Here is a 26060-nt window from a genome sequence, read left to right on the forward strand (position 1 = left end):
CCATTTATTTCATTAAAAAGCTTTAAATCATTTTTTGCAGGGTTTGTTTTGTAACTTTGGACTAAATAGTAAAGCAAAATTAGCCAATAATAGTTTATTGGTCAGAATAGTTTTCAACGTCTTCAATACTGTTTTAAGAACCTCAAGAAGAGGACATTTATTCAAACAAACAGAGCAAAGTGTTGTTTTTTATTCATTTTCTGCTTCACAGTACAGTATGTTGGTCTAAGAAGCTTTGAAAATGCTGATGTTACAACGCTGTCCTGCAATTCACAGAATTAAGAACAAAATCACGTCTTTAAAACAAAACTGTGTCTTTTGAACATGACAGTAGCTTTTTAACAACATAATAGTGATTTTAAGAGCAGTAAGAGAGTCGTGTCTTTAAAACTGAACAGTGTAAGTTTATAGTTTCTGAATTGTTAAGATTTTTCTTTGGCATTTCATCCCTCTCTCTGTCAGTGTTTGGTAGCGTAGAAAAGACCCCAGCGTTGATCTCCAGTCTCACAGTGCTGTAGTTTTTCTCTCCATCCATTTATGATAACATCATAGTCTTCCCTGGAAAACTCCTGCAGAAGAGACGGATGTTTATTCCTTTATAGCAATATTCAGACTTATGGACACTAAAACAATCTGAAAGTGAACATGTTTGTCAAGTAAGGTACTCATACTCCAAATGTAACTTATGCATTTAAAAGGTCCACTGTGTAGATTTTAGCAGCATCTAGGGGTGAGATTGTTAATTGCAACCAATGGCTCATCGACAGCTACCCAGTCTGATCTCATGAGAATTCGTACATATTTTATGAATGCATACGAATTTAGTCGTGCAAAAACATATGATTATCATAAAAACAATAACGAAACCATTGTTTTGTTTTTAGAGTTCTTACCTGAGACCCAAGGGAGTTCACGAGGCGCGTATAATATTTGCTGCCTCGGGTAATTTAAAATAAATGTGTTTTTGGCGAACGATCCCAAGAAGAAACAAACTCTCTTGCGTGTGTATATCAAGTCCTTTTCCAACCACGCCTCTGTTTGCCAAAAGCGATTGCGACATTGTGTGGCTGGCTGCAGGTTAACTTTTATTGAGCTAGACCTGTCAATCAATTTTGAATGCACACTGTAACCGTTACCTTTGGGTTGTAGTCAGAAGACAATTAAAAATAAATGCGGGCAAAAATGGTTACGACCATTGGTTACTTTTCGTGTAAAAAAAGGCGCCACTGGGTCCGGTCTACTTTTTGTCGGGTTTGTCTCTGGTCGGGTCTTTCTTTAAAAAAAAAAAAACCTTTATGCACGTAGGGTTGGGGTAAAATGTGATTCGGGCCGGGTACATTTCTTTGGACCCGAGAAGACCTCTAGTGAGCTGTGGTCTGAGCTGTTGGTTGCAATTCACAATTTCACCACTAGATGTCACTAAAATCTACCCACAGCACCTTTAGGTATTAAATGAAATTAAAAAAGTAAAAGTTAAGTAAATGTGATAAAGTACAGATACTTGTACATGATTAAAGTAAAAATTAGGGATGCACCGATAAAACATTTCTGAGCTGATACCAATATTCATTTATTTTAAAGGGAGGGTTTAATGGTATTTCAAGCATTCTGACTTATTAACACAGTTATAGAGTTGTTTCCTCATGCTAAACGTAGGCAAAGTGTCAAAACAGCAGTTGGACGTGTTACAGAGTATTTCTGTGCCGAATGCACTTCCCCAGGGTTCGTACAAGTTTCTGCAAGTTTTTTTCGATTACAGTTCTAACTGATGTTTCAGGGGTTTTCGATACGTATCACTTCTTTATATGGGCTTCCACCGGAAAACTTCCCCCGGAAAACCCCGCCCATCCGTCAATCAGCGGGAGAGGCTAGAGCTGCTAACAGCTTATCACGCCACACAGCTTTGTTTAATTTCAAAAGTCAACAATGGCACGAAAGAAGAAGTGTGTTTTTGGATGTAAGGAGAAGACATCCAGCCTTATGGAAACAATGGATATAGTTTATTATCCTGGGTAGCAGCGGAGTTTTGCGTGTGTGTTTGATGCGGTGGATTTTCCCAACCGGGTCATGACGAGTTGCACGCGGTAAGTAAGACTTCTGTCTTATGTTGGAAATAGACCCCTTCAAGGTTTGTAAACATTGAATGACTATCGGGTGCGCGCGCAGCACGGGGTCGAACTGTTCATACCATTTAGGCTTTATAATTTAATCTAACAGTGCTGAAAAATTATGACTTACCTCAAATGAAGTGAGCACTACAAACACAAGCCTCTTTGATCTTTGCATTGTCCCAGTTTGCACGTTAATTGCTTGCAGCTGCAGATGTTGTATTTTTTTGTTTTTGAGATTCTGCATGAATCGCGAAAACTTAACGGAAGACCTGGTGCGATTTTCACAGCCCACGACGTAAGTAGGCATTTTTGACGATACCGAATTATACGCAACTTAATCTGCTGTAATGACTTTTCTGACCCCGACATGCGCAGTGGGAACAGCCTGTGACGTGAACCGTGAAGGGGTCTATAGTTGCGTGCATATTATATAAATGACACGAACATGTAGTGAATCATAAGTTAAAACAGTGTTGTATAGTGTTGCATGACTCGCTCCTCCCGCGATATAACTCCTCCTTCTTCATTTTTTTCGTACGTTATCGGAAAGATTCGGTAAAGCTAATCTTTCTTTTATAAATCTGATTAAACTAAAGACTCTTCAGAGATATAAAGGATGTAATACTACTCTATAGGTACTCCAGATTAATTTCAGAAATGCAGAAACAGCGTGTGTTACGTGACCTTTAAATAACATATACTAATTAGGGGTGGCCCGATATGATATTCAGTATCGATGTTTGCGGACATGGCCAGATCGAATATTGTAGAACCAACACAGACCTTGTCATGGAAACTTGGGGTAAAGCGTGACTTGCTGAGCAACATGAATTTGCACAAAGTTGCACTTTAAATTTCATTTGAATTTTTTGTGCTGACTAACTAAAAATGTTGCTACTAGTCTTTTTGAAACATTTAAATAAAAAAGAAGCAGCAGTATTGCACAAAGTTTTATTGAGTCTTGAAATGTGTTATTTTGCAGCTTAATTGATTAAAAGGACGATAGAGGTGGTATTGAATCGGTATCGTCAGATACCGATTCAATACCAACATTTTAAACAGTCGGCATAGTGGGAATAAAAGCTTTATCTGCCAATAACAATGAGGACATATCAATGCATTCCTAAATACTTCACGCCTCTGCAACAGTAAGCATGCAACTTTATACTTTGGTAGATTTTTATTGAATGACCTTGATGTTGTACAAAGGCAAATGCTAAAAAAGCTTGTGGTATGAGGGGAGTGAAGATTTAAGCCAGGAGTTGCTTCCTGACACAGATACTGTGAATGATTTGTATTATAAAAGACTGAAAGTGTGCTCATCACACTAAAGGTGCAGTAAAAGAGTCACAGTAATGTGTACGTGAGTGAATGTTTCACCTGTATGAAGTCGTCTTTGATTTCCTCTGCTCTCTGTAATTCAGACTTTATGACTTGAATGAACTGCTCTGTCCTGTCCAAAGCTTGAACATTTGTGAATCCCACCTCACTTAGAAACTACAACACAATATTACACAACATCATTACAACAAAGGCATAAACAAGCTTTGGTTTGGCACATGGTGACGTCAACATCACACACCAGATGGATAGTTAATCTGATCACAAACTTTATTAGGGTAAAGGTACTAATGTAACATTTTGTTTTTGTATCTGTGTCGCACCTGTTCGTATCTATGAGGTGTGTAGAGGATATATCCCCTCTGATTCACATAATCCTGAAACGCAGGAGACCACGGCTCTTCTCCGCAGCAATAATCACTGATCAGAAGTTTTCCACCGGGCTTTAGCCATGAATGAAACACAAACACACAAAACCGATTTCACAAACAACAAAAATAAAAGATAAAAGATAATGTCTAGGTTGTGAGAGATACAAAAAATAAACACTCATTAAAGAGTCAGTATGGGGTTGAAACAACATCTAACACTAGTATAACTGACAAACCACCATTTTTACCTGGCTTTGCCATTATGTGTCCATCAGAGGACATATGTAAATGAAATTTGACCTCTTATTTCCTCAAATCATATTTCATGCCCACTTCATTTTCTTATTCTGCCATTAAGTTTGACTGTACATATATGCAGTTCAGTAAAAATGCAAAGACTTGTTTTTATAAGGTAAATATTGTCATCTCATTCACGCCCTGCGTGAAAAAGTCAATATTTTTAGATTTACTGGTTTTCACAGAAAGGTGTCTTAGTAAACGTGTGAAAGGTTCACATGCACAGGTATACAACATGCATTGGAGGCATGTGCACGAGCGTTCAGCTGTCGGTAGACTCACATAAAACTTTCTGAAGAGGTCAACTTTGTCCTTGATGTGCAGGATCGTGTCTCTGCTGTACACCACATCAAACGTGCAGTCAGGAAACCTTCTCTTCGTGGCATCTGACACCTCAAACTGCACCTGCAGAGGAAGGACATCAACGTATCTTGATCTCATGTGAGGAGGCATCCATTCAATGTCAACAAAGTAAAACCATTGCCTGTATCATTACACTATAACCAAGGTCACTAAGTAATCCTATCACACTAGTAAAGATAAAGTCTTGTAGTTATATTCAAAAGGAAATGTTTGTACAGGTATTGTAATGCCTGTCCACTTTTTAATGTCTTAAAATTTAAGGGAAGAGCTGAAATAGTTTTCTTCTGTGTGAATTACATTATACAAAAAAATGATAGGGCTAGGTATTGTGACCAATTTGGCAATTCAATGCGATGCTTATTTATATAGTTTCGATTTGGTTCAATATTGAATCAGAGCCCTCCATTTACGTGACATAAAATGGTTGCAATCAAAACCCATTCTATTAAACAGTACAGCAAGTTAAATATGCTAAACACGTCTTCAATCGGTAAATTATAAAATTATATGTGAAACAGAAAATGAGAGTTATAAATGCACACAAACAGCAGGTGGTGCTATGTGGTCTTGGCACCTGCATGTAATTAAAATACAAGAATACTGTCTTCTGTTCAGCCTCTTTTAATATCAATCAGATTACCATAAATGATGAATAATATAGAAAACATACAAATGAAAGATAATCAAAAATAAAGATGATCTGAGATGTAAGAAAAGGGAAATACACTACATACATGAAAAACTATATACCATAGTATTTAAACAGTAAAGTGTAGTAATATTTCATAAACACATCACAATAAATCACAAAGCAATGGCGGCCCCCACAGCTTAAAATTAGTATTACATGTTGGGATTTTTTGAAGTAATGAAAATATTTAATATGTTTCTACCAATGGATTTAGTATTAGAAGGCAAATATAAAGTATTAAAGCATACACGTTTTCATTGTCGAGGTAACCTTTAAATATAAATGCACTGCAAAGCACACAAGGTGCACAGATTATACAATGCAAATTACTATAAAAAAACTACAATTCTTGTAAATGTGCAACTGTAAAATTAATTAACAACATGAAATGTAAAAGGACACTCCACTTTTTCTGAAAATATGCTAATTTTTCAGCTCCCCTAGAGGTAAACATTTGATTTTTATCGTTTTGGAATCCATTCAGCTGATCTCCGGGTCTGGCAATACTACTTTTTAGCATAGCTTAGCATAATCCATTGAATCTGATTAGACCATTAGCATCGCGCTAAACCAAAGAGTTTTGATATTTTTCCTATTTAAAATTTGACTCTTCTTTAGTTACTTCTTGTTCTAAAACAGACGGATAATAAAAAGTTGTGATTTTCTAGGCAGATATGGCTAGGAACTATGCTCTCATTCTGGTGTAATAATCAAGGACTTTGCTGCTGTAACATGGCTGCAGGAGGGGCAATGATATTTTGCAGGGCCCCGAAAATAGTCCCCTTGGTAACTTTCAATAGCAGGGGACTATTTTCGGGCACTGCGTAATATCCCTACGCCTGCTGCAGCCATGTTACAGCAGCAAAGTCCTTGATCATTACACCAGAATGAGAGTATAGTCCCTAGCCATAACTGCCTAAAAAATCACAACTTAAATTTTCCGTCGGTCTTAGTTAAGTACACTATGTAACTACAGAAGAATAAACTTCCAAAAAGGAAAAACACTGAAACTCTCCGGTTATTTTTGAGCACGATGCCAATGGTCCAATCAGACTCAACGGACCGTGCCAAGCCACGCCAAAAGTGCTAGCGCCAGACCCGAAGATCGGCCGAATGGACTCCAAAACGGCAAAAATCTAACTCTAGGGGAGCTGGAAAATGAGCATTTATTTTTAAAGTGGAGCGTCCCTTTAAAATAAAGTTTATAAAGCCTTTATCGACATCTTTAGAAATAAAGACGAATTACAGAAAATATTCACATTCCCTAAAGTAAAACATGCGCAGTAAAAATCGATTCAGGGATTTCCCGAATTGATCTGGATTCATTTAATAGATGATCGATTAAAATCGAAGAATCAATCATTTTCACCCAGCCCAAGATATTCTGAGCTACACGTCCATAAACCAACAAAGAGGTTGCTCGGGTGATCTGGGTGGGTACTCAGGTGAATGATAGGCGGTTACTATGGTTACCATTATACCTGGCTGGAAACAATGTGAGATTAAGTTACTGACAGTGTCTAAAAAATGTGACTTACTAAAGGTAGTTTTTCTTTGACGGCTCTCTCCATGGCAATCTCCACCATGTTGGACGACAAGTCCATCCCCAGAACTTCAACACCAAAAGTCCGACATCAAAACACAACAACAAAACACACGCAGCTGCTGTTCAACTGATGTTCGATGGTGTTTGTTAGACACTGGTCAAAAAAAACATGGTCAATAGTTGTCACTAAGGAAGTACCCTTTAAAAAGGTCCATTAAAGTACAGCAGGGTGTGGGACCTTAGGGCGTTTTCACATCTGTAATTCGGTTCATTTGGTCCGGACCAAAAGCAAAAAATGATACATTGTAACTTTTTTAGCAGATTTGGTTCCATTTCACACCACACTGATTGCTCTGATCCGCACCAATTGAAACGAACCAAAATTCTGTCATGTGATAAGATCAACATCACTCATTGGCCACATGTATTTGAAGGTATTTCCTAAACGGCTTCACGATTGGTCAGAACAACGTGCGGGAAATTCCAACGGAACCCCCGGAAGTAAACAAAAGAAGGATAACACAGCAGACACCATGGACAGACGGCTGCGCGCTGTAGTTATGTCTCTGTAGTTGTTATACATAGTTTGTATACAGCACTCTAGACCAGGGGTTCCCAAACTTTTTCAGCGTGCGGCCCCCCTTGTGTACAGTGCATTTTTTCGCGCCCCCCCGGAAGAAAATTTATGACCAAAACAGTTTTAAAATGTAATATTTTAATTAAACAAAGCATATAAAATTATACCTAGTAGGCTAATGTTGTTGGTTAGTTGGCTTATTATTTTTTAGGTTTAATTACACAGAATTCATGATAAATGAATGTATTTTATAAAATGTCATAAAACTGGGGCCCCCTGGCACCATCTTGCGGCCCCCAGTTTGAAAACCACTGCTCTAGACAGCTGTTCATTTTCAGAATGAATCGCGGATGCGGCTTGAAAACAACGGTTTAATGCACTACAAACGGCGAAGACAAAAAATTTCCGAGGCTCTGCCACACCTCCTCGCAACTCCAGGTATGTCCGCGATTTGTCATTGTGCTAATATTGCTAATAGAAACGGTCAACAAACACTTCCTCATCCGATAATGCACTGCGCAGTTGACTACGGCAGCTGGTTTAGTCCAAAATGCGCAGTACTTTTGCAGTTAGATCAGTTCGATCTCGGATCGTGTTCTCACCAGAAACGAATCGCTCTAGAGTTTGTTTGAAAGCGTACCGAGACCATCTCTGCAAGCTGGTCTAGGTCCGCTTGTTTGGTCCGCTTTTGATGCGCACCAGAGATCGATTGTTGCATTCTCACCTGCTCAAACGAACTGCACCAACTGAGCAATCGAACTCTGGTACGATTTAATCAAACTAAACAAGGCAGGTGTGAAAACCCCCTAAGTTAACTTCAAATTCTAGGACTTTCCAGGTCCAGTGCCCTCAAATTCAAGGACTAAATGTGGGGACACATTTCAAGTGAGGTTACATGGAGTTACCTTTTAAGATACATTCTTACAGTTCCCTTTCGAGGGAACTCACGTTGCGGGAGCCAAAAAGTATATTGCTTTCTAAAATATTGCCAAAGACGGCATTATAGGGACGCAGGAAGTATGGCAAGGGAGATGCAGCGTCTCTTTCCCTTCTCAGGGAACAAGATGTTTTCATGTGTCAAACATAACTATGCAAAAAAGCATTTTGGTATGAATAAACATTCGCATACAGAAGATATAAGCATTTAAAGCGAACAATTTTGCACGTGTGCTTAAAAAGCTAGAAGTTTTATGATATTATCCTACACTACACAGGGAATAATACAGATTTTATTCCAGAAAACTTCTTGCATAAGAAGCACTTTCAATGACCTGTATCTATGTATGTATATTTTCAAAAACCTTCTCAGGGCCTTGAATTTTTTTCACCCAGATTCACAAACTTTCAAGGATTTCAAGGACCCTTGGGAACCCTGTACAGACATGTTTACAGTACATTTGGTACCAAAATGTACCTTTAAGGTATCAATATGAACCCTTTAGGTGCAAAGATGTGCCTTTTAAAAGGGTACCGTCCCAGTGACCATTTTTCTGATGGTGTAGCAGCACAAAAATCTGCCAGATGTCAGTTGCTGGTCACTCACCTTGGCCATGTAGAAATCTCCACCTCCAATACCACAGCCAACATCCAGAACCTTCTGTCCAGGGGTCAAGTTCAACATATCAACAAACTCCTGATGGGTTATAGATTAACATATCAGAGAGATTAAACAGAAAACAGACCATTAATGATTCACTAAAATTTAAAGTTAAAAAAGTGGTTCACCACAAGTGGGTCATGACATAAAAATAAGTCACAAATTTGACCAAAAGGAACAATTGGCAGGTGGCCAATGTAGGCAAATGTAGTGATATTTCTAAAAAGATGAATGTTTCCTTCTTTTAGGGGCTGTATATTCTATATGCGCCTGCTTATATAACATCTCACATACAAGGACCTGAATTGTGCACACGTAGATTTTTGAAAATTTGACTTGACTTCTGACCTTAGTAGTGCTCAGCCCTCCTGTGCTGACGTATCCAGAGCCAAACATCTTCTCATAACGCAAGATTCCTTTGTGCGTGTACTGCTGGTTATCCAGAAACTGCTGGAAGGTTGAGAATCCGGCCTGATGCTGCTCGACCACATCACGCCGAACCTTCTGCATGAGCCAGCACAGCTGATTCTGGTGCTTCTTCATCTAGAACATAAGAACGTTCTTTATCGGTTCTTCACATTTATACATTTGGCAGGCGCTTTTACGGTGGCGGCCAGTGACTTCTTTATTCGAGGGCGCACGATGCAAAGTTCGTCACAACATGTATGCAGCCCATCATGTGTGTGGTTCGCTATTTCAAAACATGTGTTTGGCGCATCGAGCGAACCCGTGTGCGTCACATGTCCCGCCAAAACAAGTGCCCGCTGCAGATGCGTCCAAAGGGTTTATGATAAAAGAGACGCTCATGTTTGCTATACTCACATAATCTCATGTGGAATCAGAGTTTACTGTTAAGGGAGTGTCTTGCATGTATTTTATCACAAACGGTTTTGACGCATGCACAGCAGGCACCCACCTCGACAAAACACGTGACGCACATGGTCCACACGACGCAACAAACACACACCCTAAAAACACAAGCAACACACAAGACACTCCGAACACAAATTTTGAATTTGCGCCCCTCGGAAGAGCAGTCACAAGCCACCACTGCGCTTTTATCCAATGCATCACATTTAATACAGTTTTTTTTTACGAATACATGTGTTTCCTGGGATTGAAACCTATAACCTTTGTGCTGTAATCGCAATGCTTTACTAGTAGAACACAATAGCTTCTTTTTTTCAGAGGTCTTCGTAACACTCCAACTGACTGGTTTACCTTGACGTACGTCTGAACGGTTTTGTTGAGCACTATGTCAAAACCATAGCATTTCTTTTCGCCTTTTTCTGATTCGTCCAGAAGCACTGATGTCATTAGGTGGTTGTAGTGGGTGGGAGTTCTGTATTGGGTGGGATCAAAATCTCGCTTGATGTCACCTGTTTGGTTTAAAATTCAAAAACTTTATTACAAAGAACTAGTAATTATTTAAAGCTAAAAAAACGAAAAATATAACTATTATAGTAAATGAATGGTGTAAAAACAAATCAGCAAGATGCAAAGCGTTTTTTTTCTCGCACCAGACTGGTAAAAGCAGGACTCCCTGAAAAACAGGTGCCCGCCTGGGCGTAGCCACCCGAGCATCTTCTCAGCCAATGACTTTAACTCTTGATTGCTTATATACATCAACAGCCAATTAGAGAAGACCATGTCAAAACTAAAATAGAGGAAGAGAGAAGACAGAGAAATGGTAAGCGTAATTAAAAATGCTTTTGTTCTTAATATGGTCAACCATTAAACTATTATAATTCATTGCAAAACAGTGTATTCATATTTAACCAACTGAAATGTATATATTTGTCACATGCAGACATTTACTGTATACTGTAAGCATGGCTGTGAGCTCAATATTTATGAAATTATTAAATGACATGGGATATAAGTACATCATATGTTATAGATGTGTATTTATTCATTATAGTAAATAAAGATTTGCATATAGCTGCAGGGAACTACACTAACCTTTTCCACTGGTGGCACTTGCGCTACCAACTTTTTCAGTTACTGGCGCAAAATATGATTTGGTCGCACATATTTTTTTCAAGTTCTATTAAGGCGCTCTGGTTAATAATGAACAATAATGAAACTGTATTGCATACAGATATGCTTTTTATTTTACTTGTCATCTTTTAAACCACATGCCGCCTTGTTTTCTTGAACGTTGCAGTCAGTGTTTCCCACAGATCTGAAATTTACTTGGTGGTGGTAACCGGTAAAAAGGGCAATCATTACCCACTGACAAATAATGGTCTACTATACATATGACGAAGAACTAATAATGTGTGACACAACACAATACTTTGATTTATTGAAAATTAATATTAATTTCACATTATATTTCATTAATCTAAACACTCCAAACTTTCTTTGCCATTAACAAAGCTGACATTGTTTGTCAAAGCACCACGAAAACACTTACTGTTTTTGCACTGATATATGAAGCAATTAGACCCCTTTTATCAAACTCAATATAATACAATACTATGTATAGTATATTAATAGACAGTGCAGGTCTATAGATTATAAATGTGACTGATGTTATGACTGGTGTTATAATGGTAATAATTTCTATTAAATAGGCACTTTTACTGCTTCTGCTCTATCTTTCTATTTCTCTCTTGCCGATATAAAAAGCTTAATCCACTTATTATTTCAATAATATTATTCCACTTATTTTATTTTCAAATCTACTTGCTGTCAATGGGCTTGACATTAGCACTGCTTTTTTGCTACAATCTGTGCAAAGTTAATATGGATATGGTTTTAGAAAATATATGGTTTATTAATAATAAGATTATTAAAAACATGTGAGAGAAAACGCAGCGCGTGGTCGTAACAAGAACCATCACCATAGAAACCGGAGGCACACGGAAACTGCACCCGAGCCGTTTTCCGATCGACTCGGGTTATAAACTCAATATTAATCAGACTTGGGACCCAAAGTAATTAAACTAGGACCTAACCAGACCCGACAGACCATTTAAAATATAAACCCGGAACCATACGGGTCCCGCGTCCTCAGTGAAGAAAGACCTCTGCTCAAGTTCAGAAACATGGAAGACACTGCGCTTGCGTCGCGTCGCACCCAATTCATTGAGAAACAAACAGCTGAGCACGCAAACGCACACTGATGGGGAGAGACACGACGTGCTTTCACCCAAAATGAAGCCAACGTGTTGATGGCTCAGAGCACGTTATAAAACGTATTCTTAAAATCCACATTTATGTTTTAATAAATGCTCATAGTAAATCATAGCATATTGTCTAAAACATTAGGTAGCACATTTGCGACCTATTAAAAATTAGGGTCGCAACGGCAGTTCAAAAGGTCGCATATGCGACCATTTTGGTCGCAGTGTAGCTCCCTGAGCTGTGTTGATATAAATGAAAAATGTCGGCAACCTGTGTTTAGGGAAGTCCAGTTGTGTGACATCAGCTTGGAGGAACTCAGCATTCCCTCTGTGACTGTTGTCCGCTTTGTTTTTTTCCACAAAGTTCTCCATGAAGTCCACTGCGGTCACGTGACGGGCCCGGCCAATGAGGTGTTGTGTGTAACGACTGCAGAGGTCAGAGGTTATGATGACAACAAAGAAAATGAAGCCGTGTTTACACAAACACACTATTGTGACCAATTGCTACAAAAAATTCAATTCATTAATTGAAAACATGTTTACTCTTAATAATCGCTATATTACTTGACACATATCAAATTCACTGTATCTGAGTAAAATCTTTTATTGTAATGAGAATCTATTAATCATTCAAATACTGGGCATGACGATTTTTACCCAAATATCAGTTTAGAGGAAGCGTGGGTCTAATGACAATCTAAAGGACAATCAATATTATCACTGACCCAATACCAGCTCCCAGTTCCAATACATCAGAACCAGCGAGACATGGAAGCATTGAGAGGATCTCTGGAAGATCATGTTGGGTCAGCTGTTGGGCATTCGAGTCCAGCATCATCACCTCGACTGTCGCAGATTTTGAGTGTTCCTTCCAAAACTCCATCATAGGGTTCCTCTGAGTATCTAAATAGATCAAACCAATCAGAGATAATTACAATATTTTATCACTTACTTATTTATCCAGTATAGCCATGTAGTGTATACGGAGTAGAATTTTGTATTTTGCTTTCGTTTTATTTAAAATGATTTGCATAATGTAACCAAAACATATGTCAAGGTCAACACACTAAGTTTTTCTCAAAAAGACTAAGGTCAGAAAAGTTGAAAACTAAGTGGCGGATGTTATTCAATTAAAATTCCTCATCATGATGATCACTAGGCTTTTTTCCTATTTTATAAATGTCTAATTAACATATAATTTGCATACAAGTTTACTTAGAAAACGAAACCATTGAAGAAAAGAAAATATAAAATGAAAAGTGAACTTTACAATTGTATTAGATTTTTGTCACTGCTATTGCATCAGCATTAATAAAAACATTTGGAAAAAAAGGCAGTTTCTTTTTCTTTAATTGTAATATTGGCAGTCTTGCCTCGAGATTGTTAGCCTGACTACATCAGACTTCGTACTTCCGCTAAATTTCATTACGCTTCTGTACTCAGTCTGAGATACCTCCCATTCAAACCGTTTTCCTCCGGTCTCAAAACGGCCGTACAATCAACGAACAGAGGGCGGGCTGAGAGCCGTGACATAGTCGCTTATCGCCGAATCACGGTTGTAGTTTGTTGTGGACTTGGAGACACAGAAAGCTATTTGCTCTGTTGTGGAGAACCGGCATTTGCCAACTTAAACCCGAACAAGAAAAGTGTTTGTTAAACATTTGAATGGAGATTATGTTGTTGCCCTACTCCCGACAAGTTTTTGGAAAAGTTAAATTTATCAACTTTACCGATCGTCAGCGAGAAACTGTGTGCAGCACAGCTTGACGTGCACAACGATCGAGAAATCATGGAAGGGAATTATATTGTTCACAGTTAATGGTGGAGGACGCGTGGGCAAGCATTCTTTGGTGACATTCCTGATTAACCAGAAAATAAGGTAGGAAGATTTAATTTACATATGGTTATGGTTGTGGTGATAGTTGTAATTCAGAATACGTCCTGTAGGTGGCAACACTGTGTTATATATGCTAGGAGATACCTAAGGGAGATCAGATGAAGAACGAGAGACATGTTATGTAGTGAAATAATAAAGACACGACACGTGAGTTCATTAGATGAAGCTCTAGTGTGTTTATTGACTAAACACAACATGGTACCAGGAGTGCTACACTAAACCTGCAAGATGGATGTCTTAAAACCACCGGAGACCCTAAAACTTACCGGGAATGTTGACAGCAGCTGGCGGGCATTCAAGCAGCAATTCACGCTGTCGGACTGGACAACAAGCCGGATGCACAGAAAATAACGTTGTTCCTTACGGTTGCTGGACCTCAAGCGATAGAAGTATACAATACTTTCACATTCGCGGAGGATGAGGACAACAAAAATGTTATGATGTCATAAGGAAATTTGACGATCACTGTTCACCCAAGAAAAATTAAATTTACGAGAGTTATGTGTTCCGCTCACATATTCAGAAACAGGTAGAAAGTTTGGACTCTTTTCTAACTGATTTGAAGTTAAAGGCGAAGACATGCAACTTCGGTATCTTGAATGAATCAATGATCAGAGATCAAATTGTCTTTGGAGTTCATAAAAAGAAAGTGAGAGAAAGACTGCTCAGAGAAACAGAGCTGACATTAGAAGGTGTTGTTAAGATTTGTCATGCGAGTGAACTTGCTTCGTTGCACTTTAGAACGTTCAGTGAAAAGGGTGCTGCTGATGCTGGCTGTCCAGTAGTGGGTGCTGTAACTCATAAAATGAAAAGGCAAATGCTGTGTCCGAAACTGCCTACTACATACTATATAGTACGCGAAAAGCAGTAGGCGAGGCGAGTAGTATGTCCGAATACATAGTATTCGAAAAACAGTATGCGAAAAGTACCCGGATGACCTACTACTTCCGGTTAGATTTTGCAGTGTGCATACGATGGACGCTGCACTATCCCATGATGCCCCGGACGAGGAGTTATCCAACGAAGAAGAAGAGGCACGCCGCTGTTTTCGCGCTGAAATGACATGACGTGATGACGACGTATGTCACGTGATGTAGCAACATGGCGGATGTAGTACGTCCGAATCTCATTCATACTACCAGGATTCATACTATACAGTACCTACTGTTTTAACGTCAAGTAAGTAGGTACTTCATCTAATTCAGTACCTACTATACAGTACGCGGTTTCGGACGCAGCCAAAGTCTAAAAGCTACACCAAAAGCAAGCAAAGGTGCTTTCAATTGCAAGAGATGTGGTTTAAAGCATCAACCCAAGCAATGTCCAGCATATGGGAAGCAGTGTGGAAAATGTAAAGGCATGAACCATTTTGCTAAACAGTGTTTCACAAAGTCAACAAAAAACGTAGATGCTGTGGAAGAAACAGAATCATCAGACACTTTCTTTGTGGGCATGATCAATGATGATACAGAAAGAATTCAACAAAAACATGAGAGTGATGCTGACATGAATAGTGTTCCCAATGATAAATGGATTGTATCTCTACAAGTTTATGGAACCAGTGTGGCACTAAAACTTGATACAGGAGCTAAGGCAAATCTCATAAGTATAAATGACATAAAGCTGATGAAAATCAAGCCCCATATTCGGAAAAGTCCAGTGTCACTCAAAGCATACAATGGACAAGACAAAGACTCAAGGTGTATGCAGACTCAAAATATGCATCAAGAATAAAACTCATCACCTTCTCTTTGTTGTAGTCCCAGCTGATCATCAATCTCTCCTAGGTGACAAAGCCTGTGAGGAGTTAGGATTGGTTAAACGAGTGTACTGTATTAACAGTCAAAAGGTAACAGTGGCACAACAGGAAACAGCAACTGAAATTGTACACAGGTTTGATGATGTTTTCAAAGGACTGGGAGCTCTGCCATTTACTTATAAAATACAGCTCAAAGAAGATGCCAAGCCTGTGATACATGCTCCAAGAAGAGTCTCAGCACCACTAAAAGATAAACTAAAAAAGGAGCTTGACAAAATGACAACTCTTGGTGTAATTAAAAAAGGGGAGGAACCCACAGACTGGGTAAACTCAATGGTATGTGTAACGTAGTGCTGTGTTCTGTTATTCTTGTGTTTTGTTATAGTTGTGTTTTTGGGTTATGCTTTGTCTCTGTGTACCTGTGTTTAACCTGTGTTCATGTATACCCTTGTTCCTAGTGTAGCTCCCTTTGTTAATTAGTGTCTCCGCCCCCTTGTTTGTTACCATGGATATTCATTGTGATCATGCTTCTCCCCTTGTGTGTTGTCATAGTTACTCATTGTTTCTGCTCTGTCATTGGTCATTGTCTTGCATTTATACCCTGCCTGTTCATTCTTGTTTTGTCGTTCGTTGTTAGATGTCGCCAGTCCCTTGTGTGTTCTCTAGCTCTTGTTTTTGCTTATTTACTTGTATATATATTGGAATAAACTGCATTTGGATCCGCATCTCGCTTCATCCTGTCTTACCTGGTTCTCACCCGTGACAGAACGAACGACCACTTCAGGATCCAGCAGCAATTCCTCATTCCCCGTGTTTTTCCCAGTCTCCTGGAGCATTCCTCGCGTCAACATGCAGCGTGTGGGCAGTATTCGAATTCAGGTTTGTCCTCCCTCCACGGAGCAAGAGTTATGGGACAAAGCAGTGGCGTTAGACGACCTCCGTCAGCGAGGGCAATCTGTGAATAGTCTTGCTCAGGCATTTTTAACATTGGTGTCTGGTTTGGGCTACAACGAAACGGAGATAAACTACGCCTTCAACAACTGCTTGGACGAGCCTCTGCCGTTGTGGAAAATGGCGGAGCTCGAACAGATGGAGTTCTTTGAATTCGTCCGTTACATGGACAAGCGGAGCAGGAGGTATGCACGACTCACGCCAGAATCACCTGAGTTCCAGTCCGCTGCCTCCGTGCATAGGAATATTGAGACTTCCGTGCCAGTGAACGCTACCCCCTCGCGTTACTCACGACACCGGCGACGAAGGAAGAAATCCATGCCCGAGCAAGCCACTGTTAGTACAGACCCTAATTCCCCGAGTTTGGTTTCCCCTGGGTCAGCGCCCGCGCACAAGATGGCCGCCACTTCATCCCACTCCATACCTCAGTTCGCTGTTGTTAATCCTGCCCCAGTTTTCGAGTTTGCCACATCCATACCAGCTCCGATTTGTCAAATGGCCACCATCATCACTGTACCAGATGTTAAAGTTGCCGTAGTAACACCTACACCCATTCTCAAAATGGCTCCCATACCCGAACAGACTCATAAAATGACTACCACACCCACTCCTCTTCACCAAACTGATTTAACACACTCTCCAGCACTGCCACGGTTCCGACTTTTAATCTCCAGTGTGATGGATGCCCCATTAGTATCTGTACGGGTGGCTGGGGTCCCTCGTCCTGTGGTCTCCAGCTCGGTGGTGTCTGAGGTTCCTTCAACTGAGTCGATTGAATCTACTGAATCATCTGAGTCATCTGAATCCACTGAGTCCTCTGAGTCGAGTGAATCTCCCGAGTCCTCTGAGTCGAGTGAATCTCCCGAGTCCTCTGAGCCGAGTGAATCTCCCGAGTCCTCTGAGCCGAGTGAATCTCCCGAGTCCTCTGAGCCGAGTGAATCTCCCGAGTCCTCGGAGCCGAGTGAATCTCCCGAGTCCGCAGAGCCGAGTGAATCTCCCGAGTCCTCCGAGCCGAGTGAATCTCCCGAGTCCTCCGAGCCGAGTGAATCTCCCGAGTCCTCCGAGCCGAGTGAATCTCCCGAGTCCTCCGAGCCGAGTGAATCTCCCGAGTCCTCCGAGCCGAGTGAATCTCCCGAGTCCTCCGAGCCGAGTGAATCTCCCGAGTCCTCCGAGCCGAGTGAATCTCCCGAGTCCTCCGAGCCGAGTGAATCTCCCGAGTCCTCCGAGCCGAGTGAATCTCCCGAGTCCTCCGAGCCGAGTGAATCTCCCGAGTCCTCCGAGCCGAGTGAATCTCCCGAGTCCTCCGAGCCGAGTGAATCTCCCGAGTCCTCCGAGCCGAGTGAATCTCCCGAGTCCTCCGAGCCGAGTGAATCTCCCGAGTCCCCCGAGCCGAGTGAATCTCCCGAGTCCTCCGAGCCGAGTGAATCTCCCGAGTCCTCCGAGCCGAGTGAATCTCCCGAGTCCTCCGAGCCGAGTGAATCTCCCGAGTCCTCCGAGCCGAGTGAATCTCCTGAGTTTCCCGATTCCCATGAGTCTTCTGAGTTCCCCGATTCACATGAATCTTTTAAGTCCCCCGAGTCCCCTGAGTCCCCCGAGTCCCCTGAGTCTTCTGATTCCCCTGAGTCTTCTGATTCCCCTGAGTCTTCTGATTCCCCTGAGTCTTCTGATTCCCCTGAGTCTTCTGATTCCCCAGAGCCGAGTGAGTCTTCTGATTCCCCAGAGCCGAGTGAGTCTTCTGATTCCCCAGAGCCGAGTGAGTCTTCTGATTCCCCTGAGCCGAGTGAGTCTTCTGATTCCCCTGAGCCGAGTGAGTCTTCTGATTCCCCTGAGCCGAGTGAGTCTTCTGATTCCACTGAGACGAGTGAGTCTACTGATTCCCCTGAGCCGAGTGAGTCTTCTGATTCCCCTGAGCCGAGTGAGTCTTCTGATTCCCCTGAGCCGAGTGAGTCATCTGTGCCGTTTGAGTCCCCTGCGCCTCATTGGTATGCTAGTGTGGTCACCCCGAAGCTCCAAAGACTTTCTATGGTCACCAAAACCATGGCCAGTTCTGAACTCTCCGTCTGTACCAAGATGGCTGTCCCCAAGCTCCTTGCCCTCACTGTCTGGTCCATGATGACTGTTATTGTACTCACTGCCCCGTCTAACCAGGCCCAGAGGGCCTCTCTCTGTTCTCCTCTACCCAGGTTCCTGGTACCACCAGCGCCACCCTGGTATCCAGTCCCTCTCTGGGCTCTGCCGGCTCCGCCCTGGGTTCCTGACCTGCCCAGGCTTCCTGCCCTGCCGGCTCCGCCCTGGGTTCCTGACCTGCCCAGGCTTCCTGCCCTGCCGGCTCCACCCTGGGTTCCTCCTCTGCCGGCTCCGCCCTGGTTGCCAGTTCTGTCGGCTCCTCCCAGGTCCCATTCTTCCCCTTTGGCTCCGCCTGCGGCTCCTCCTTGGTCCCTGTCTCTGCCTGCGACTCCGCCTTGGTCCCTGTCTCCGCCTGTGGCTCCGCCTTGGTCCCTGTCTCCGCCTGCGGCTCCGCCGTGGTCCCTGTTTCCGCCTGCGGCGCCGCCTTGGTCCCTGTTTCCGCCTGCGGCTCCGCCCTGGCCCTTAGACTTTCATGGCCTTGGCCCACCATCCCTCCCCCGGGTCCACCTCCATACCACCGCCCACCTGGACTTATGTACTTTGGGGTTCTTGTTTCTGGTGGGCGTCTGGAAGCAGCCCTTTTGAGGGGGGGCTATGTAACGTAGTGCCTCCTGTGTCCCTGTGTTCTGTTATTCTTGTGTTTTGTTATAGTTGTGTTTTGGTTTATGCTTTGTCTCTGTGTACCTGTGTTTAACCTGTGTTCATGTATACCCTTGTTCCTAGTGTAGCTCCCTGTGTTAATTAGTGTCTCCGCCCCCTTGTTTGTTACCATGGATATTCATTGTGATCTTGCTTCTCCCCTTGTGTGTTGTCATAGTTACTCATTGTTTCTGCTCTGTCATTGGTCATTGTCTTGCATTTATACCCTGCCTGTTCATTCTTGTTTTGTCGTTCGTTGTTAGATGTCGTCAGTCCCTTGTGTGTTCTCTAGCTCTTGTTTTTGCTTATTTACTTGTATATATTGGAATAAACTGCATTTGGATCCGCATCTTGCCTCATCCTGTCTTACCTGGTTTCAACCGTGACAGTATGTGTCAGAAAGAAAAATGGTGATCTGAGAGTATGCATGGATCCTCAAGATTTGAATGCAAACATTAAAGAGAGCATTACCAGATTCCAAAGCGTGAAGAGATAACAAGTGAAATGGCTGGTGCACAGTATTTCAGCAAGCTTGATGCTTCTCAGGGATTCTGGCAGTTGAAACTTCATGAAGAAAGCACCAAATACTGCACGTTCAACACACCATTCGGACGATATTCGTTCCAGCGGCTGCCTTTTGGCATAATCTCAGCCTCCGAAATATTTCATCGTGCTATGGAGCATATCATAGAAGGGCTGGATGGAGTGCGTGCATATGTTGATGACATAATTGTCTGGGGATCTTCAGTGCAGGAGCACAATGAGAGACTTTTAAAACTCTTTCAAAGAATACAAAAGTATGGACTTAAACTAAACAAAGACAAATGTCAGTTTTGTGTGACTGAAATTACTTTCCTAGGTGACAAGTTGTCTGGACATGGCGTTGAACCTGACAAATCCAAAATACAGGCAATCCTGGAAATGCCAAGCCCTGTGGACAAGAAAGGAGTGATGAGAATAATGGGAATGATAAATTTCATCGGTAAATTCATTCCTAATCTCTCTGCAAAAACAGCAAGTCTCAGGGAACTACTGAATCACAAAAATGAGTTCAACTGGACAAGCAAACACGAGCAAGAATGGAAACTTCTCAAGTCAACATTGACAACAGAACCAGTTCTCACCTACTTTGATGCTTCCAAGAAAATCAAGATCTCAACGGATGCATCAAACAATGGATTAGGCGCAGTTCTACTCCAGGAAGATGTTCAAGGATGGAAACCTGTAGCCTATGCATCCAGAACAATGACACAATCTGAATGCAGATATGCTCAAATCGAGAAAGAGTGTCTAGGACTCGTGTTTGGATTTGAAAGATTTCATGATTATGTATATGGCTTACCATCATTCACAGCAGAAACTGATCACAAGCCTTTAATTGCAATCATTCGCAAAAATCTGAATGAAATGTCTCCACGCATTCAGCGTCTAATGATGAGATTGCAACGATATGACTTTGAACTAGTTTACACTCCAGGAAAGTACATTGTCCTAGCTGACGCACTATCTCGTGCACCAATAACCTGTAAGTCACCTGAGAAAAGTTCCACAGAAGTTGATGTAGAAATGCATGTGAATCTGATTGTTGAAACGCTTCCGGTGTCTGATCTAAAGTCCAAACAAATAGCTGAGGAGACAGAAAAGGATCCAATTCTGCAAACTGTAATTGAGAATCTGAACAATGAATGGATTAAAGGTTCCTGTTCACAATTCTTCAACATCAGAGCTGAGCTCAGTCAAGTGAAAGGCCTTCTCTTGAGAGGAGAAAGGATAGTGATTCCTGAAGTCCTGAGAAAAGAGATGCTTTCTAGGATACATGAAGGACATCTAGGAATAGAGAAATGCAAAAGAAGGGCTAGGGAGTCCGTCTACTGGTCCGGAATCAATATTGATATTGAGAAAATGGTCAGCACATGTGAAATATGTTTGAAGCATCAGAACAAACAGGCACGAGAACCTGATCACAACAGACTTACCTAAGCATCCATGGCAGAAAGTGGGTACTGATTTATTTCATCTTCATGGGAAAGATTACCTATTGGTGGTGGATTACCTTTCCAGTTATCCAGAAATTGCCCTGCTGTCAAAATGCTCAAGTAAGCGATAACGGCCCATGTTACAATTCCAAAGAGTTTCAGGACTTTGCCACATCCTATGATTTTAAACATGTGACTTCGAGTCCCCATCACGCTCAGTCTAATGGAAAGGCAGAAAAAGGTGTGCACATCGTGAAGCAGTTGCTCAAGAAGGCGTCAGAAGGTAATTCAGATCCATATCTAGCTCTTCTGAGTTATCGAGCATCACCTCTAGAGCATGGTGCATCTCCTGCAGAACTCTTAATGGGTCGTAAAATAAGAACAACACTTCCTTACAGAATTGACACAAAACAATACATGATGAAAAGCATGACAATAAAACCAAAACTGAAAGCTCTACAAAAAAGACAGAAGGTAAACTACGACAAGAAAACCAAAAGATTGAAACCATTATCAAAGGATGATACTGTGAGATTAGGAGATTCAAACTACTGGGACAGAAAAGCTGTGGTACTTGAAGAAGTGAGTCCAAGGTCATATGTGGTCAGAACAGAAAGTGGACAGATCTTCAGGAGAAATCGCAAAAGTCTTCTTAAGACACAGGAAATAACCCAGAAATTGAATGATGAAGTGAGTGAAGAGATTCAGGTCTTGCCACAAGAACAAATTAGATTGAGTGCAAAGACTTCCTTCCCTCCACCTGACAATGATCATTCTGCACAGACAGATACTTTGCCTGTACTAAGAAGATCATCACGTATCATAAAGAAACCTGAAAGACTTAATTTGTAGATGTTTGTAATCAAAGTAATTTGAAAAGAATTTACAGTACTTGTGTTTAGTTTTTGAAATTGTTATTTGGTATGTTGCTACCGTGTTTCATAACTGTCACACTATTCTCATATTGCATTTTTGTTACCATGGTGTTAATTCAATTCTCAGTTAATGTTTTAAAGAAAGGGAGATGTGGTGATAGTTGTAATTCAGAATACGTTCTGTAGGTGGCAACACTGTGTTATATATGCAAGGAGATACCTAAGGGAGATCAGATGAAGAACGAGAGACATGTTATGTAGTGAAATAATAAAGACACGACACGTGAGTTCATTAGATGAAGCTCTAGTGTGTTTATTGACAAAACACAACAATGGTTGTCTGGTGGAAGAGTTTGAGAGGAGAGAGGGGCGTTCCTCCCGTTAGACGTGAGTGGAAAGACACCGTAAGGATAGTGTTCAACTAGCTCTGGCCCGATTTACTTTACATAATCTGCAAAAGTCGTTCATAGCCATGTTAACTCTGGTATTTCGCTCGATAGGTTTGTTTTCACATCATACGTGTATTTTACAGCAGATATTCGATGCGGCTGATCCGGCGCATAAAGCACATCATATCCAAATGTTATGTGTGATTGGCTTAAGTTTAGACCAATGATTTTAAACTTCAGACAAGCCCCTCCCACCAGAAGGAAAACTATGGAGTGAATACAGTCTCAAAACCTCCCACAAATGCACACAATAAATCCAAACATGCGCACGGTAATTCACAAATGCACACAATAAATCCAAACATGCGCACGATAACTCACAAATACACACAACAAATCCAGACGCGTGCACAGCAACTCAAATGCGCACAGGAGATCCACATGCGCGAATGAGACTTTTTCAAATGCTTGTGAGAGACCCACATATTGCAATTCACAAATGCACGCGAGAAATCCACACGCTGCGATCCACAAATGCACGCGAAAGATTTACACGCTGTGATCCACAAGTTGTAATCCATAAATGCACACGAGAGATCCACACGCTCTGCTCCACAAATACACGCATCAGAATGCACATAATCATTGCTGAAATACTTTATCTGTACCTGTAACTGTTTCTGCCAAATCTTCTTTTTCTTCGGCTTTATTGGCGGTTGGCAAACCAGCTTAAAGGCGTATTACCGCCACCTAGTGGACTGGAGTGTGAGCAGCAGATGATAACCTAAGATGATAACACGTTAACTTAGTCTATTATAATCTATTAATTAACCCAGTAGTTTTTTTAGATAAATAATTATATAATTATATAATCAAGATTATATAATTTTACATGTTGGTTTTCCAATTAATGTTCTGTTGTCAAATTTTGCAGCCAAACAAAGCAGTTCTGTGCCCTAGTGATGACCCAATGTGCAATACATGGTCTTCCTCAAAAGGGTGCTAATCAGTCATGTACATATGTAAAATTACAAGTCACATGAAGAGAGAGAAAATGTAATGTTCGCAAATACGTTTGCATTTTGTTATATTAAGTGTATTAAACGTTTTGTTATTCTCATCAGCCATTCTACATTTCTAGCTGTTCATTATACTTTAACTGTTTAATACACCACTGCTAATACACCTCTTGGAGTGGCACCATCCTTGCCACACCCTTACGAAAATAACCATGGTTTTATTGTGGTAAAAGTGTAGTAACCATGGTTTTTTGGTCTTAACTGTAGTAAAACCATGGTTAATTTTCGTAAGGGCAGTCACCTATTGCTTGCTCACTAAGAGACAAAGGGGTGTTTTCCCAGACAGGGATTAGCTCACGCTTTAGGCTTAATTATGAAATAACAAACATGCCTTACTTAAAACATTACTTGTGTGCATTTTGAGACACTGATGTATTTTAAGAGATGTCAGTGCAAGTTGTTTTCAGTTTGGACACCTTTAACATTTATTTCAGGCTAAGGCTAGTCCATGTTAAATCATATTAATAAAAAAGTTCAGACTGAACAACACGTTTAATACACTTAATATAACAAAATTGTCTAATAAAGGTGCAAACGTATTTGCGAACATTGCATTTTCTCTCTCTTCACGTGACTTTTGTAATTTTACATATATACACGACTGATTAGCGCCCTCTTGAGGAAGACTGTATTGCACATTGGGCCATCACTAGGGCACAGAACTGCTTCGTTTGACTGCGAAATTTAACAACAGAACATTAATTGGAAAAACAATATATAAAAGTATTGATTGTATAATTACTTATCTAAAAAAACGACTGGGTTAATTAATAGATTATAATAGACTATGGCTGTTTCTCAATTCCAAGAACGCAAAGAACGGACTTGCGTCCTCGTGGAGATCGGTCTTGCCAGGCCCAGGCGACCTTGGAAGAACGAACTCGGAAGTTTTGCCGCAATGACTTCTGGGGCGTAAAGCGATTTCAGCAAGTCTGCACTCGATGCATCCTCGATATCAAGAACACATCCGGGTATTTTCATGCGTCCTCTGTCCTTGCGTTCTTGAGAATTGGAATGAACTTCGACCGTTAATGATGACGTAGAGCGAGGACACGAGGACGCAAGATCGCTGAAGAACGCATATTGAGAAACAGCCTAAGTTAACGTGTTATCATCTTAGGTTATCATCTGCTGCTCACACTCCAGTCCACTAGGTGGCGGTAATACGCCTTTAAGCTGGTTTGCCAACCGCCAATAAAGCCGAAGAAAAAGAAGATTTGGCAGAAACAGTTACAGGTACAGATAAAGTATTTGTGTATTGTGTTGTTACCAAAGGCAGCAATGTTTACATGTGCATTCTGATGCATGTATTTGTGGAGCAGAGCGTGTGGATCTCTCGCGTGCATTTGTGGATCACAACTTGTGGATCACAGCGTGTGGATTTCTTGCGTGCATTTGTGGATCACAGCGTGTGGATTTCTTGCGTGCATTTGTGGATCACAGCGTGTGGATTTCTCGTGTGAATTTGTGGATTGCAATATGTGGGTCTCTCACAAGCATTTGTAAAGTCTTGTTCGCGCATATGGATCTCCTGTGCGCATTTGAGTTACCATGCGCGTGTCTGGATTTATTGTGTGTATTTGTGAATTACCGTGCACGGGTCTGGATTTATTGTGTGCATTTGTGAATTACTGTGCGCGTGTTTGGATTTATTGTGTGCATTTGTGGGAGGTTTTGAGACTGTATTCACTCCATAGAAAACGATTGTCAATTATGCCCAGCCAGACTCTGTCTATGAAGCGAAGCAAAATAGCAGAGGATGGTATTACCAGGCTACGAGATTGTAGGGAAAATGACAAATCATCAATTTCACAGGGATGGTGCATTTTCACCTTTTAAATTAAAATGAAATATTTTTGGCACATATTTTGCGCACAGTTTTCGGTAATGAAATGGTAAATAAAAATGTAAAAAAGTAAAAATACATTTTTATCTAATTAATTTATTTAAAATTGGCAGAAAGACCTTCCAAATGTTGCATCATACCTTACTGAACAAAATATTGACAGATGAATATAGAATTTCCAAATGCATTTGTCTTACCTTGGTCCATGATCAGCTATACAAAGTTAATAAAGTAAAATACAACTAGAGATCAAACTCTAATGTTCCTGCGTGTTCCTCATGCCCGGCTCTATATGGCTCACAGAACGTAAACGCGAATTACCCTTCCGGCGAGGGGAGGAGATACGCGCGCTTTACGCATACATAATAATGTTTATGAAATCTGGGAGTGTCATAACAGGATTTTCCACTTCTCTCTTACCTCAATCCTAGAGTCAAACAACACATTCTCTCAAACGCACACACACATACACATACACGCACACACTATACAGATAC

General features: G+C 41.1%; 1 protein-coding gene and 1 long non-coding RNA gene across 2 annotated transcripts in view; one reads left to right on the top strand and one right to left on the bottom strand.

Annotated features, from left to right (window-relative positions):
* Positions 1–174: 174 nt before the first annotated feature.
* pmt (phosphoethanolamine methyltransferase) lies at positions 175–25909 on the bottom strand. The gene is made up of 12 exons (XM_073854438.1): positions 25761–25909; positions 12751–12928; positions 12297–12452; positions 10415–10551; positions 10116–10273; positions 9243–9437; positions 8841–8930; positions 6713–6802; positions 4410–4525; positions 3776–3914; positions 3492–3608; positions 175–569 (listed from the first exon to the last, which is right to left on the bottom strand). The coding sequence occupies exons 1-12, from the start codon at positions 25768–25770 to the stop codon at positions 459–461; spliced, it is 1497 nt and encodes a 498-aa protein (XP_073710539.1). The 5' UTR covers positions 25771–25909; the 3' UTR covers positions 175–458.
* LOC141350069 (uncharacterized) overlaps positions 4448–26060 on the top strand; it is a 35519-nt gene continuing 13906 nt past the window's right edge. Inside the window, exon 1 of the long non-coding RNA XR_012358014.1 lies at positions 4448–5477. This is a non-coding gene — a long non-coding RNA (uncharacterized lncRNA). The remainder of the gene's footprint in view (positions 5478–26060) is intronic.

The sequence above is a fragment of the Misgurnus anguillicaudatus genome, chromosome 16, assembly GCF_027580225.2.
Source record: "Misgurnus anguillicaudatus chromosome 16, ASM2758022v2, whole genome shotgun sequence".
NCBI lineage: Eukaryota > Metazoa > Chordata > Actinopteri > Cypriniformes > Cobitidae > Misgurnus > Misgurnus anguillicaudatus.